This window comes from Hemiscyllium ocellatum, chromosome 28 (genome assembly GCF_020745735.1).
Source record: "Hemiscyllium ocellatum isolate sHemOce1 chromosome 28, sHemOce1.pat.X.cur, whole genome shotgun sequence".
NCBI lineage: Eukaryota > Metazoa > Chordata > Chondrichthyes > Orectolobiformes > Hemiscylliidae > Hemiscyllium > Hemiscyllium ocellatum.
In genome coordinates this window covers 24,689,237-24,706,349 of record NC_083428.1, presented here as the reverse complement: position 1 = coordinate 24,706,349, position 17,113 = coordinate 24,689,237, and the positions used below count along the sequence as shown (strand labels likewise).

The window sequence follows — 17,113 nt, the reverse complement described above, 5'->3', positions numbered from 1 at the left end:
TGCAGTTGCCTATTAGATTACATCCTCAAACAGGGATTTTTATGGCATCTTAATGTGACATAATAGTGTTAACTTGCAATCACAAAATGCTGTTGAATATAAAAAAAAGTTGCATGGTTTTTAACATGTAACCTTGCTGTAAGTCTGCAGTAGTGAGTAGAGTGGATTCTTTCTTGATTATATGTTTTACTGAAATCTGTCTCTTGATTAAATTTTGAAAATATGAACCATAGGTTAGACTGGAGCATTTTTAAGAACAAAAAGTCTGTAGATTGTAAAGGAGTAATGTTGGCCTTTAATAGAGTGATATGCTCTTCTAGTCAGATGTGGGAGTTAGGGAGAGTCTCCATGTTACTGATGATCATGTCTGCAGGAATTGTCTTTGGTTATGAATCCTATCAGATTGCATGGAGCGAAAATTAGAGGCAATGGGGAATTTACAGAGCTCGGGGTTTGATGGATGGCAGTTATAAGAATTGAGAAAAGCCACAGATACAGTCAGGTAGATGGGGTAACTCCAGAAAGGATAGGACAGGTAGGCAGGTAGTGCAGGAGTCTTCTATGGCTGCCCCCATTTCAAAAAGTACGCTGTTTTAGAAAACGTAAAGGGTGATGGACTGTCAGAGAAATGTAGCATGAACAACCACGTTTCTGGTATCGAGACAGGCTCTAATATAATGAGGGGTGTGTCAGGTTCTAAGTGAAGGATTGTGATAGCGGACTCTCTAGTTAGAGGCACAGTCTGACGTTTCTGCAGCCAGCAGTGAAAAAATCAGTATGGTGTGCTGCCTCCTTGGTGCCAGGATCAAGGATGTCTCAGAGAGGGTGCAGAATATTCTCAAAGGGGAGAAGGATCAGCAGGAGGTCATTGTACACATTGAACCAATGAGATAGGAAGGGAAGAGGAGGAGATTCTGAAGGGAGAATATAGAAAATTAGGCATGAATTTTACAAGGAGGTCCTGAAGAGTAGTGTTATCTGGATTACTCCCAGTGCTACGAGCGAGTGAGGGTAGGAATAGGAGGATAGAGCAGATGAATGCATGGCTGAGGAGTTGGTACATGGGAGAAGGGTTTCACATTTTGGATCATCGGAATCTCTTCTGTATAAGAAGGATGGATTGCACCTGAACTGGAAGGGGTCTTGTATGGGAAGGTTGTGTGACTAGTACAGCTGTAGACAGGGATCAGATGTATTTATTTGAGAACAAAAGTGAGAACTTCTAATTTAAGCATTTGCCAAACTTAAATCTAGTATAATATTCTGGGTAATCCAAGATGGAGGACAGGAAAAAATTGTGACTGTAAGAGCTGCTCCTTTTTGAGTATTTTAGGTCTTGGCGGTGATTTCCTCAAATTCCAGGAGCAACAATTACTGTTTTATGTGCTGTTGCATTATTTTGGCACTTCGGGGGTAAAAAGTCAAAACAACAGCACTTTTAAAAGGGACAAAGACAAGCAAAAGGCAGCGACCACATGGTCAATGAGGGAGAGAGAGAAAGAAACCTACACTGCTGACTGATACAGCAGTGAATCTGCACGGTTACTGCCTTAGCTGTTTGAGTCCATGTATCTCTGATCATTGGAGTGAATCTAGGAAAAACTAACAAACAGCAAAATTCACAGCTGACCTTGGAGGAACCTGTGTGGGAGAGCTCATGGCACAGGAACAGATAAGTGTATAATTTTTAAAATATAAAACAGCCTGAAGCACGTTTTTTAGAGCAAAAAAGATGGTGCTATTTTCTGAGTCTGTTTACTGTGAAAGAGTAAAGATGGTCTTTAGAAGAATGATATGCTGTTGTTGTTGGATGTGGTAGTTTGGGGAGAGTTTCCATGTTACTGATGACCATGTTGAGCAGGGAGATTTGCTAGAGCAGTTCAGGAGGATTTAAACTAGTAGGATGGGATGGGGGTGGTGGTGGTGTGGGACCCTGGGAATTAGTGAGGAAAGAGATCAATCTGAGACCAGTACAATTGCAAAAAGGAATGAGTCAAACAGTCAGCGCAGGCAGGGACAAAGCAGAGAACAAGATAGGACTGACAAATTAAACTGCATTTCCTTCAATGCAAGAGGCCTAACAGAGAAGGTAGATGAACTCAAAGTATGGTTAGGAATATGTTACGAGGATATCATAGCAATTACAGAAAGATGCTCAGGGATGGACAGGACAGGTAGCTTAATGTTCCACGATAGAAATCCTATAGGAAAGATAGTAAGAGGGGCAAGAGAGGAGGGGGAGTGATGTTTTTATTAAGGGATAGCATTACTGCTGTTCTTAGGGAGGATATTCCTGGGAATGCATCCAGGGAAGTTATTTGGGTGGAATTGAGAAATAAGAAAGGGATGATCACCTTATTGGGATTGTATTACAGACCTCGTAACAGTCAGCAGGAAATTGAGAAACAAATTTGTAAGGAGATCGCAGGAAGAATAATAGGGTGGTTCTGGTATGAGATTTTAACTTGCCAAACGTGGACTGGGACTGCCATAGTGTTAAGTGTATACAAGAAAAGTTTCTGATTCAGTGTGTGGATGTACCTACAAGAGAAGGTGCAAAATATGACCTACTCTTGGGAAATAGTTCAGGGCAGGTGTCTGAGGTGTAAGTGGGGGAAAACTTTGGGGCCAGTGACCATAATTCCATTAGTTTTAAAGTAATGATGGAAAAGGATAGACCGGATCTAAAAATTGAAATTCTAAATTGGAGGAAGGCTCATTTTGAGAGTATTAGACAAGACCTTTCAAAATCTGAATGGGGGCAGATGTTTGCAGGTAAAGTGGACGGCTGAAAAATAGGAAGGCTTCAAAAATGAGATAACAAAAGACCAGAGACATGCTCCTGTTAGGGTGAAAGGAAAGGCCAGTATGTGTAGGGAATGCTGGCTGTCTAGAGAAATTGAGGGTGGGTAAGAAGCAGAAGGAAGCATGTCAGGTATAGACAAGAGAGATTGAGTGAATCGTTGGAGTATAAAGGCAGTAGGAGTATACTTCAGAGGGAAATCAGGAGGGCCAAAAGGGGATATGGGATTGCTTTGGCAAATATGGTTAAGGAGAATCCAATACATTAAGGGCAAGAGGATAACTAGAGAGAGAATAGGGCTTCTCAAAGATCAGCAAGGCAACCTATGTGTGGAGCGGCAGGAGATGGGGGGATACTAAAAAAGTATTTTATTTCAGTGTTTACTGTGGAGGACATGGAAGATTTAGAATGTGGAGAAATATATGGTTACATCTCGAATACTGTCCACATTATAGAGTAGGAGGTGCTGGATGTCTTGAAAAGCATAAAAGTGGATAAATCCCCAGGACCTGATCAGGTGTACTCTAGAACTCTTTGGGAACCTAGGGAAGTGATTGCTGGGCCCTTACTGAGATATTTGTATCATCGATAGTCACAGATGAGGTGAAATAAGACTGGAGTTTGGTTAATGTGGTGCCCCGTGTTAAGAAACATTGTAAGGACAAGCCAGGGAACTGTAGACCAGTGAGCCTTACATTGGTGGAGGGCAAGTTGTTGGAGGAAATCCTGAGGGACAGGATTTATGTGTATCTACTTGCCTTGGAAAAGCAAGGACTGATTAGGGATAGTCGGCATGGCTTCATGCGTGGGAAATCATGTTTCACAAACTTGATTGAGTTTTTTGAAGTAACAAAGAACATTGATGAGGGTGGAGTGGTGGACGTAATCTAAATGGACTTCAATAAGGCGTTCGACAATGTTCCTCGAGGGATACTGGTTAGCAAGGTTATACCTCATGGAATACAGGGAGAACTAGCCTATTGGATATAGAACTGGCTTGAAGGTAGATGACAGGGTGGCAGTGGAGGGTTACTTTTCAGACTGGAGGCCTGTGATCAGTGGTGTGCCTCAAGGATCGGTGCTGGGTCCACTACTTTTCATCATTTAAATAAATGATTTGAATGTGAAGGTAGGAGGTATAGTTAGTAAGTTTGCAGATGACACCAAAATTGGAGCTGTAGTGGACACGTTACCTCAGAGTACAATGGGATCTTGATCAGATGGGTCAGTGGGATGAGGAGTGGCAGATGGAGTTTAATTTAGATAAATGCGAGGCGCTGCATTTTGGAGAAGCAAATCTTAGCAGGACTTATACACTTAATGGTAAGTTGCTGGGGTATGTTGCTGAACAAAGAGACCTTGGAGTACAGATTCATAGTTCCTTGAAAGTGGAGTTGCAGGTAGATAGGATAGTAATGAAGACATTTGGTATATTTTCATTTATTGGTCAGAGCATTGAGTACAGGAGTTGGGAGGTCATGTTGCAGCTGTACAGGACATTGGTTCGGCCATTTTTGGAATATTGCATGCAGTTCTGGCCTCCTTCATATCAGAAAAATGTTGTGAAACTTGAAAGGATTCAGAAAAGATGTACAAGGATGTTGTCAGGGTTTGAGGATTTGAGTGACAGGGAGAGGCTGAATAGGCTGGGGCTGATTTCCCTGGAGCGTCAGAGACTGAAGGGTGGCCTTGTAGAGGTTTAGGGCGGCACGGTGGTACAGTGGTTAGCACTGCTGCCTCACAGCGCCAGGGACCTGGGTTCAATTCCCACCTCAGGCGACTGACTGTGTGGAGTTTGCACGTTCTCCCCGTGTCTGCGTGGGTTTCCTCCGGGTGCTCCGGTTTCCTCCCACAGTCCAAAGATGTGCGGGTCAGGTGAATTGGCCATGCTAAATTGCCCGTAGTGTTAGGTAAGGGGTAAATGTAGGGGTATGGGTGGGTTGCGCTTCGGCGGGTCGGTGTGGACTTGTTGGGCCGAAGGGCCTGTTTCCACACTGTAAGTAATCTAATCTAAAAAATCATCAGAGGCATGGATAGAATAAATAGTCAAGGCCTTTTCCCTGGGGTGGGGGAGTCTAAAACTGGACGGCATAGGTTTAGGGTGAGAGGGGAAAAATATAAAAGCGTCCAAAAGGGCAACTTTTTCACACAAAGCGTGGTATGTGTAGAATGAGCTGCCAGAGGAAGTGGTGGAGACTGGTACAATCACAGCATTTAAATGGCATCGGGATGGGTATATGAATAGGAAGTGTTTAGAAGGATACGTGCCAAATGGGACTAGATTAGGTTAGGATATTTGGTTGCATGGACAAATTGGACCAAAGCGTCTGTTTCCATGATGTACATCTCTCTGACTGTATGACTAATTGAGAAGTGAACGGGACTGGGTGCAAGTTACAATTTGGGCTGCAGAGTGTTACACATTTGTAGAGATACAAGATAGGAGGCTAGCCACAGGAACATTTGAATAGCCGGGTTTGAAAATAATGAGGGTTGCAGCAACAGACGAATTAACACAAGGGTGGAGACTGAGAACATTATGGGGATGCAAATTGACACGAACAGAATACATGGACAGAACCTCATCTTAGGGTAAAAGGGCAGTTAGGTTGTGAACAATTTGGTTCAGGTAGTAGCCAGAGAATTGACTTTGTGGGACTAAAGACGATCAGGAGCAAAATGCTTCCAGGCTGCTTTTAGCATGCAATTTTAAAGCACAATTTGCAGTAACGAGAAACAAGTGACAGATAGTGATAAATATATAGAGAGCTTGTATCTAATATATAGGATTTTGTGACAGTTTGGTAAAATAGATTTCTCCTTTAAGTCCATAAAAATATTGGACTTTTCATTTAAATTCATAGCTTTGCAGATTGAACATGCTTAAGAAGAAGAAAAATTGCCACATTGGATTCCATGCAGCAAATTGGCTTTAAGATTGTCATCTCACTTTCATTGAGGTGATTGGGTTCTGTAGTTAGTGTATGTATTGCCCTGTTTCAGATCCTTATTTGATTGTATTCTGAATTGAAGTATTCAAATTTCATGCATAAATTGCTGAACCTCAATACTGCACAAATCTTCCAAAATCTAATCAGCTTATCCAATCTAATAAAGTGTCAGCCTTGGAACAGTGGAGTATGATTGAGCTTGAGTCAAAAGATCAGTAGTTTGAGCCCCACTCAGTTGTGAGGATGCATTTGGACTGAGGGAGAGATGTGCTGTGGAGGTGTCATCTTTAAGATGAACAGTTAAATTTATGACTTTCTGTTTTCTCTGGCCAACTTAACAGATAGCCAGATACTATTTAACGAAGATTCAGTGAGTCCCCTTGATTTTTTTTCTTTGATGAATATATATTTCTCAGTCTATGCCACTGCAACTGATTAACCGGCTGTTAGCTCATTGCTATTTGTGGGATCTCACTGTGCACACATTGGCTGCCTGAGTTCCCTACATTACAACACTGGCTGCATTTCAGTTGTACCTGTAAATTTCCTTTAGAACTTCCCAGTGTTAAGAAAGGCATCACATACCTTTATTCTTCTGATCTTTCTGTGGCCTTTCGGGGGACCTTCTGAGACAAAATCAGTAAAATCAAATATTAGGAGACCATAATGAATATGTACCCATTTAGAAAAGCTGGAACTTTTCACCTTGTAAGTTTTGTAAATAATTAATACCAAACACATTTCAAAACAATGCATTTCTGTGACTGAGAACATCTGAGAAATATGTCTTTGAATAACAATATTAAAACAGGCAGAACAAAAATGATTTAAATTTAGAATGCCCTTAGTGTGTGGTTAAAAATTTAAGCACTTACAATTTGGCTGCAATTCTGGGTCAACAGTGTTTGCTTAAAGACTCACCATGAACATACTGAATAATTTACATTACAAATGTCATAAATGGGCATGGTAATCATCTGAAAAGGGTAATATTTACCAAGATGGTGATAGTTTTGAATCATTTATTGTAAGTAATGATTTATTTATGATACATTTATATATTGCAAGCTCCCATTCCTATGTATGTAAACTCATAAGGGTTAAAAGAAGAGTTAGTCTAAGAGCAGGAACACTCTTCTCAAGTTTCTCTTCCTATTTGAAATAGCCGATTTGTTTTCAGGAAGGGAGATAGCATTAGTACAAAAGTAGAAACTTAACAAAAGAAGTCAGTCATTCAGTTAGTCACAAGAGTTCAGACTGACAGACAACACGGTGGCTCAGTGATTAACACTGCTGCCTCAAAACACCAGAGACTCGGATTCGATTCCAGTCTTGGGTGACTACCTGTGTGGAGATTGCATGTTCTTCCACTGCATGCGTGGATTTCCTCCAGGTACTCCAGTTTCCTCCCACAGTCCAAAGATGTGCAGGTTAGGTGGATTGACCATGCTAAATTGCTCATAGTGTCCAGGAATGTGCAGGCTAGTTGGCTTAGCCATGGGAAATGCAGGGTTACAGCGATAAGGAAGAGATGTGAGTTGAGGTGGAATGCTCTTCAGAGGTCATTGTGGACTCAATAGGCCAAATGGCCTGCTTCCACACAGTGGGGATTCTATGAAACAGGACAGCTGCCCACAATGTTTATCTTCTTAAATATGTATAAGATGCTTTTTTTCTCGGATTATTTGCCCATGTTAGTAGATATTAGTGGATGATCATGAGGATAAAGCAGGCAAGGAATAAAGGACAGCAGGGGTGGGTTTCTTCTCCAATTCCTACATGCATTGGTGCTCAGGCTCATACTTCTTAGAGAGTGCTGTGAAGAGTGGTGAATTTCCAGTAACTCCTCAGTGATTATTGAGCATATGTTAGCAAATTCTGAAAGATTTCAAGCTGTAGTTAATTCTGGCCCTCCGAACACTCTGATCTCATTAGCCCTGAGGTAAATGCAGCAGTGACAAATCAGCAACAGTGTCTCTGAAACACAGGTCAATGCTGAGAAGCTTGGTCACCTTCTGTAGGCTGCTGGATTGGCTTGAACCACTCTTTTAGGAGATGAAGACAAAGCTGAACAGGTGGAGCCTCAGTACCTGCAGAAGACAAAATAGTGACAGGAATTTCTAGGGGATCACTAAAGCAAAGCCATTATATGTTCCTCAGAAATGTAGCAGAAACCTTAGGTTGATTTTTAACAAAAATCAGCTAAATGTCAACATTGGGGGGTTTTGTGGAGTGTTTCATTCCATTAGCTGTAAAGAGTTATCTCACACAATTCTCTGCAGCTCATCTCATTATGTATATGCCATGCCTTGAGCATTATCATTCACTCAACAATGGCAGAAGTACTTGCTGCTGCTAAGACTATCCAGGGCTCCCAGCACCGGCACCATATTTAAAACCCAGCTGAGAATCAGCTCAAGCTGTGCTCGCTGGGAGCTGTCCTTCACTGTAGCATGTAGTGAGAGAGGAATTAAAAAGAAAAACATTTGAGGTGGCGCAGATGACACTGAACAGCAAACACAAGTTCACATTCCAAAAAGTATTGCTGTTTAATATCATTGCCTGCCTGATTGACTGTCATTATAACTGCATCCAGAAGAATCAAGCTGCAAAGACTACCCAGACTTAGCATGAACCTGTCCTGGAACTCTCCTACAATTGCCCAAATGCTCAACGTGGCATAACATGATCTCATTGTTAATGTGAGAACATTGCATGTTAGAAAACCTTCAAACAGTTGAAAATGTTCCCTTTTATTCAACTGTAACAAAAGAGAAGATAAAACAAATGAAAAAGATCTCCATTTGCTTCTCAAAACAGACAGAGACTGCTTTGCTTTTCAGCACCAACAAACTTACAGCCAATGAATGATTACTACATTCAACTTTGATTCACTTCAGCCGTGTGTCAATGAAGTCCTGTTTGGCTTGTTGCACCAACACTGCACTGCTCTGCCAAGCTGAAGGTTATATTCCTCCTGCTCCAAAGACTGCTATTGCTCTCCCAGCTCTTCACTGTCCATCATATCCCCTCTTTGCCTGTTCCAGTTGTGCAGGGTACATCATGCTAGAGTTAGGTGGCTCTGTTGGACTGTACTGCAAGACTGATCCAAGCATTAGAACCTCATCCCCACCACGCCTATCATCTACTCCATTATGAATCTGGTTAAACAATGAGCTGTATTGTATCCCTGACTGACAGCCCTCAGTCAGGGATTGCAAAACAAACTCATTAACTATGGTTGCAGACCCTTGTTACCTAGTAACTTGGAGATAGTAAGGACTGCTGAAAAGTCCTGACCTGTAATGGTGACTCATTAGTTACCCAGTAACCATCCTTGTAAGGTATCCAGCCCTTGAAACAGTAACATGAGAGTTCTCCAGGATATTTACATCATGGCAGCTCTGAAGGTACTTGGCGCAGATTTATAAGATGAGATACTAACGGTCACAGTTAAATTGGATGTTGATGACATGGAACATTGTTCTGTTAATGAAGTGTATTACACTATGGTACTGCACTCTCAAAGCAACATGTGTGCAGTCACCTTGAGAATGCATCTCTTTTGGCAAAGTCCAGGCACAGGACAAGATGAAACTGTGTCTTCTATCAAAACTTTTATCAGTAACAGCCTTGATACATACAAAGATTGTTGAATGCTACACAGGACCCCAGTGGATCTTTAGAAGAGAGCCTGACTTTAGATGCAAACTGAGTAATCGCTAAACAAAGACGTAAGGATGCCTCAGGAGCACCCTGCACTGATATGAGTTGGGTGCCTGTCCGTGCACACAAAATCTCTTGGCAACAGCATTCCATTGAAAAGGTTTGGTGTGCTCCAAAGTGCAGTATTGAAATGAAGAACTGTAGTCTAAGGGAGTCAGACGTATTTCATGACATTGAAGAGGCTGCTAGGTGGCTGATGGACAGGCTTGTATGTGCTCACTGCCCATGGAGTGTAGCATGAAATTGTGCGGACTGCATTCCAATGTGGAGGATGGAGTATGCTGCTCAGGTATCCATTCTCACTCTATCCATGTACATGGGAGATAAGAGAACTGAATATAGAAGAGATTAGTACTAACAACATCTAAATGCTTGCAAACAGGCCTCTTGCTGCTCGCTGGTGAGAATCTCATCTTGCCATTCAAAACTAGGGTGTAAAATCTAACTTCTTTTCAATGTGAAGAATCCAATATTACAAGTGTAGTATATTTTCCTATCTGGCTTGCTATTCACTATGTTTTTAGGGACTGGGAAAATTCAGCCTTTTTTTTAAAGTGGGCAAATGGGGTTATTGAGTGTTGATGGAAACAGAGTGGCTGCAATGAAATTTCAGATCAGTTTGTTATATAAGTCTGCCATCACCATGAATTTCTTTTGCAGACCTGGCATGGGAGGGTGGTCAAAGTATAAAAGGACTGCGAGTTAGGAGATTAGGCAGGTAGGACTCTTGGCACACATACCTTATGAAAGTCCGTCTACCGACTTGCATTAAATGTTATGTCAATGTAATAAAACAGAGCAAGCATGTTTTTATGTGCAGGGACTTGGCAATATAGTTCAGGGGTCTTTCTAAGACTTGAAGTAAGATAAAGCCAAATAACATAAGTGAATATTCTTCCTTTTGCAGTTATTAACATCCTGAGTGAAATACCTTGAAATGTTAACATTATCACCATTTATTCTTCCAATTCTTTGCAGATTAGCCCAAATAATCTAGTGGTGTGATGTTTTTCGTTATTATCAGTTCATGCAAGACACAGTGGACATCCCATATATTGACTAGAAATTTTCGTTTTGGCAGTAGTTTTTTGTTTCTGTAATTGCTAAGTTTAACTGCACTGAGTTACACAGTATACTTGACTTAAGCCATTTGCTTTTAAAATTTTCAAGCAAACAATGTTAATCACTCTTAGTTTTATTGACAGTGGTATACAAATTATAACTAATGGCTTTCTCATTGCTAATGCCTGCTTGATTTGGAGGTATGACAATATAGGAAATAATATTTCAGCTGACAAAACTGCAGAAATTAACTCTTTAAACATTTGCCTTAATTGTCGGTATATTTTAATTGATTTTCCCTTTGCCCCCAGTCTTCCTGCACCTGCTTTCAATTTTATATTTACAGCTGAGAACAAATTCTACTTTTGTTACCTGAAATAGAACTAAATATAGAACTAAATCAGGAAATTACTTTTTACCCCACAGCTATCTTCTTCATTAAACATTTCACTTCAATCATTTATAGTAAATTTTTTGCACTGAAGTTCTATCAGATTTCTCCCAGTTTCCTGTTGTAACTTGGTAGCCATTCCTGAATATTGTTTAGATTAGAAAATGTCACAAATGCTTCACACAGATTCATACAGGTACACTTAGAAAAAGATGCTAAGCCAAAATAGATATGAAAAGAAATAGCCAAAAAGCTAAGTCAATGAGTCGTGTTCTACAGTCTTAAAGGATGAAGTGGAGGTGGAGAAATTCAAGGGTTTGGAATCGGAACTCTTGGTTAGAGAGCTTCTAAAGTTGAAAACCAAGTTGCGGACCAAAGAAGCAGATATAAAATAGGCCTGAATTGGAGAAATGGAAAGTTTAGAGCACAGAATTGTCAGGCTGGAGGGATTAGGAGCAAATATGGCCCAGCAAGGAATATAGAGATAGTGGGTAGAGGTAGATGTGGTATAGGATATGAGCAGCAAAGCTTTGGATGAGCTGAATCTTTCAGAGCGTGGATAGTAGGCAAACAGGAAGACCAAAAAAATAGTAAACTCTGGAGGTGGCAAACAGCATTGATAATGGTTTCAGAAGCAAATGGGTTATGATAGAGACCCAAGTGGTGATGGACAGATGAAATATTTATGATGGCTAGGACAGGGAATTTGAAGCTGAGCTCTTTACATTTTTGCAAGTTAGATAGTTTTTTTGTGTATCTTTATAAGTATGCATATAAAAGCATTTCACTTATTCCTTTACATTCAAATATTTTCATCAAAACAATGTCAAAAATACACAAAGGTCCATATTGCAATTCTTTATTGTGGGTCCATCCATTACTACAGACATTTTTTAATTTCATTTCAGCCTACACGACACCTGGCACACCCCCAGCTAATCGTTCCTTTGTGGGAATAGGACCAAGAGATCCTGGCAGCATTTATCAGCCACAGGTAATGTTGCAGTTCTAATTTAATTGATGGTTTGTATGTAATTAGTTTGTCTTCCTTGCAAGTGTGGCCCATCTCAGCATTGAAAACATCACGAAAGTTTGATAAACTGTTTATATCAAGAAAATGCACTGTTCCAAGAACTATTCCCTAATCTGTCCATGCAGGTCTTTAGAGAATAGACTCATTTTTCTTGGCTGACTATACTTCAAGCCAATTTATTATCTATTTACTTTTATAAGAAACATCTTGAGAGTGTTCATCCAATGGACTGTGTGCATAATTGATTACAGTGGCATGGGTCACTGCGGACATTCTACATGAAAATGTAACTTTGTGTTTATAAGCAAAAGGGTATTGCTCCTTTGAAAAATTTACATAACAATTTGTCTGAATGATTTATTTGAAAGTTATATACTTTTTGAAGACAGCCATTTATTTGTAGCCCTTTGAATATGTTTTCTCCTCCTCAGAATCTAGAATTTATTTTTGGCTGCAACAAACGTTCTCCAAGCATTAATTAAAATAGTATTAAAATAGAAACAACCTTGATAGCATGTGTTTAGGGGTAATGTTACTGAAGTTCACTTCCAACATAGTTCTTTCCTATTTAAGAAATGGGTTACAGAAATGGCCTTTTGATGTTGTATCAGATATTGACCAATGCTACAGTCAAACAATACCGTATAACAAACACAAAGTCCCATAATTTTGCCACAATGAAAACGCTGTCAACTCTGACAAAAATGCCAAAAGACAACCAAGTTCCTAAGTTGCTTCTCGGAACTTTGCTTTTCCCATTTTCTTGAGGACAGGTGGGTCATGCACACTCAGATTGTAGAAGCATCTGGTCATTTAAATGATCAGCTACCTCCACTCAAGTTGGAGGTATCAGGAACCTGGAAAGTGGCAGTTAATCAGGTAAGAGTAGGTCTGTCCTCAGTGTGTTACTCCAAGACATCCAGAAAATCCTCTTTTGAGAATTGAGATATCCCTATGGATCTGGTCCCGGGATACCTTGAGGGTAGAAGTCAAAGATCTTTGTGGCTCCTAGGGTATATGGTGTCCCTAAGGATTGTTAGGTTTGGAGAAAATTGTGTATAAAAACAGAAGAAACTGCCCAGCTTGACAAGAAGTGTCAATCTGCCAAGAACTGTCAACACCATCAAAATATGTTCCTATGAATGAAAGTGCTCTTGTCAACTGAGTGTAATCTGAAATGTAGGATTTTAAATAATAAAACATCATTTGCTCTCCTTTGAGCATGGGTTCTGTGGATACTAGATGAACTCACTTCATAGGGAAGGGTTAAAGGTGATGGCTGGAAGTGGGCAATGTCTTGGTATGGGAATATATCCGCCATGGGAATATATAGAGGGTTATGGGGTTCCACTTGCCTATGATGGATCATAGGGGATGTATAGATAGAGGTCTTTCAGTGGCATGAGTTGGCATTCATGGGTCTTAGGGAGCATATGGGTGTGAGGGCAAGTAAGGGAGTGATGAGGGCTGGAGGAACGTTTGATGTTTTATTTAAACGTTTAGCCACAATGCTGAAATGCTGAGGCAGCTTTCTCCCCAGTCTCTTCTACTCTTGCTGAGCTGTGCGAACTGACTCCGAATTCAGCCCAGCTTCACCTTTGCACTGAAAAAATGGAATGCAGGGGGTGGCTATTTGTGGGGGTCACATTTGCAGCATGGGAATTCTCCTGCCTCAGCACACGCAAGCAGAGAATTGAAATAAAGGCTAAAGATCTAACCTTGTCTGCAACGCAGGGTAAATTCCACCACCTTCTCTTCAATACCTCATACTCATTCTATTCCCCGCTTCTGTCCACCCCACCCTAGCCACCAAGTCTCATGTTCTACCACCAACACTATGACCTACAACATCTCCCTCAGTCACCTTAACCAACTCCCAACCCCTGACTTTATAACCCTTCATGCCCCACTTCCAGGTCACCACCCCAGATGCTTCAATGCTATCAGCAGTGCCACCCAGTTTAAACTCCCATAATACCAGCCTCTCTCTAATTCCATGAGGAAAACAGCCCACAAAAGAACAGAAGGAGTCAAGGTTGGTGATGTTCTGTCCGTCACTCACCTTCTCATCTGTCATGATGAGAGTACTCTGACTCTGACCACTCAAGCAGGGCCTGGACTGGTATTGAGGGCTGCCCTTAATTCGCAGAGCTGGGAACCCTGGAGATACAGCAATTCCCCCTTGACTTGATGGAAGCCTGTTGACAAGTTTACTGGCTTTCTGCCTGTGCTGAAAGGGATGCCAAGACCGAAGTAATACAAACCTGGTTTCTCTGACTGAGGGGAGAGTGTGTAGAAAGATAAGGGAACGGAAGGCAGATTGCTGTGAGACTCTGGATAAGCTCAGAGAGTGTGCGCACTAGAAGAGCAAGTGAAGAATTCAGAGATGCAGCCTGGTCCAGTCCTCGAGGTGGATACATCTTGCAATAGCCCACACTGATCCCAAATGTGATGCCACCCTTAACGTCTTCCAGGAAATCAAAATAAATGTCACCCACTGAACTAAACAAGTTGAGCACATCAGTCCATGCCCAGAAGTAGAAATTTTCATGAAATGGTACAACCATCTTCTTTAAAAAAAAATGAAAAGGACCCAGTCGGAGGTGTTGAGATTGGTATCCCACTTAGTTGTGATGACTTATGCTGCCAATTAGCCTGTGAATGTTTGTTATGAAGGCTCATACATGAAACTGAATATTGTTTATACAATTGTACCCGAACAGGGGAGTTACTTAGCAAAGGAATAACAGCAATAGCTACATATTTGCACGTTCATTTCTTCACAAAAGAAAGTGATCTTTTTGCATGTTTATCATGTTCTCCGCTTTCTTTTTAACCAAAGGTCTGCGAACACAGACCAAATGATGATCTCTGGCAATTGTTTTCCTTTTCTATTTTTAAAATGCGAGTGATTCTCCATTATAGCTAATTTACCTATGTCTTTCTAATTCTCTGGAGTGAACGTTTTCTCCTAATTATCACTGGTAAAGGTTTCTGTTGATTGGTCAGTATTGCCAAGGAACTTGATTTTATTCACATAGTTGAGAAGATGAAGCCCATGCTGCTGTGGAGGGAGTTAGGGTCGAGAGTTAACTAAGCAACTGTAGGATTGGTAAACACTAAAAGACATTTCGGCCTTGTTTGTCACAAATTGGGTTTCTCTCAGACTGTGTCTTTGAGGGGATGAGTCAAAGAATGGTTAACCTGACAAAATGGAATGAAAGAAGAAACAAAAACTGGAGGAAAGATTGAGAGAATCACAGAAATTACATTCAGCCAAGTGAGGATGTCCAGGTGCAAGATCTTTCGATTGGAGTTTCCCCCTGTAATTCCATCTCACTGCCTTTTCTTTACATCCTTTTAATATGTCCTTTTCAATTTCTTACCCAAGTCCCTCATGTCAAACACTATTTCCAAAAGGATTTCTTCCAACTTCCTACTTTGATGATTAATTATCCTGAAAATATCCCATCAATTCTATGGATTTTAAAAAAATATTTATTCAAACCTTTCATAATCCTCCAAACCTCAAGTAGAAATTATGGAAGACAAATGGACACCTTTCAAAAGGCTTTTGCCCGAAACGTCGATTTCGCTGCTCGTTGGATGCTGCCTGAACTGCTGTGCTGTTCCAGCACCACTGATCATTGTTTTTACTTTTTAAAAAAGTCATGAAGAATAGGAGGACAGAGAAAAATAGCATTAAATAAATAAATAAGAATTTTAACTGTCAAAAAGTATTGAAAAATTATTGTATCATTAAGAACATGGACTTTCAGATTTAGGAATAGATATGAGTAAATAATTGATTGAACTTTGTGGTGGGAACACAAGCCTTTCAATCTCCTGAGGTAAATACAACAAATGTCTGAGAGGCACCAAGGGATTTCTTAATGTAGCTCAGTGTTGAATTTAGTTGTTGAATTCTTCTGAGGAGCCTTTTCCTGTTTGATTATATTAAAGGCAGTATATAAGTGCAAGTTGTTGTTTGTAGTTGTTGTCATATTGTCTCTCAACACAGCCCTCAGGCATTCCAAATTGCTGATTGATGATAGAAATGGAAATTAATATCACACCATGCTACCATCTGGTGGTAGAGACAAAGCTTTCCTTCTCTTAGTGGTGGGGCTCACAGAGATTGTGCCAGAGTATAGGGTGGCTGGAAATAATGAGACAATGTGAATTGCACAGCGCCACATTTTCCTCCAGATGCTATGTTTACCTTAAAATAAGACTCATGAGCAGCGCAACAAAACTAGTGGGAAGGAGTCGCTGGCTTTTCATCAATTATTACTGCTATTCTCAGTCTTGCTCCAATGATATAGTGAGCACTCAAAAATATTAGCCAGAAGAATTTCTTATTCAGACTTTGTTCCCCTGACTGGAATTTAACATTGTAAGAAATTTCACAAGGATCTGATGAAATATGAATAAAGAGTCAAGACACAGGAAACACAAACCATTGTTCTCTATTTGAGATGTAGTCACATTTCATTTACAAATGAATTGAATAATAGCCTTTCATAATTAGATATGTGACAGGATATACCTAATTATGGTTGTATATTAGACTTCTCAGGGACTACGTATCATGCATTCATTCTTGGCAATCAGACATGACACAATTCTTTGAAGAAGGGAAGATAGATGGCTCATTTCTTGAACATGTGGGTTATGAAGTGCAAGCAAAGCTGAGAGCATATTTAAACATGCCCCCAACTTAAGTAGAGATTAGTCACAACTGTGCTTGTGGGTGAAAAATGACCTTCACTCAGCGGATATTTTTGATGCTAAAGTGATGTTTTAGATGTTTGACCAATGAAAAGGTCGGGGGAGTAAGATGATCGTTAGGGACTTTACAATATTAATAGATATGATTGAAAACTTGTATTAGTTTGCCGTAAATGTAACTATAAGAATAAGAAAGCATAGACAATAAAAAGAGGGGTAGTGCATATCAGGCACTAATAACTACAGCGGAAAGGCAGGGAGATGTGAGTGGGACTTGTGCTGAAGATTGAAGTCCTTTATTCTGTTAATTTTTATGACTCACAATTAAAATGGCAAGCTATTTGGCACAAAATGAATTTAATACAGGAATAATCAAAAACTTCCAGTGAGTGTTGTATAATTACCCAGATTATTTC

General features: G+C 40.3%; 1 protein-coding gene across 4 annotated transcripts in view; it reads left to right on the top strand.

Moving 5' to 3' along the window:
* The window catches only part of nfic (nuclear factor I/C), a 475,870-nt gene that overhangs the window by 369,638 nt on the left and 89,119 nt on the right, over window positions 1-17,113 (top strand). For all 4 annotated transcript variants that reach the window (XM_060845893.1, XM_060845894.1, XM_060845896.1 and 1 more), the window contains one exon: window positions 11,842-11,927. In XM_060845893.1, the coding sequence (XP_060701876.1) occupies window positions 11,842-11,927 (86 nt within the window). The remainder of the gene's footprint in view (window positions 1-11,841; window positions 11,928-17,113) is intronic.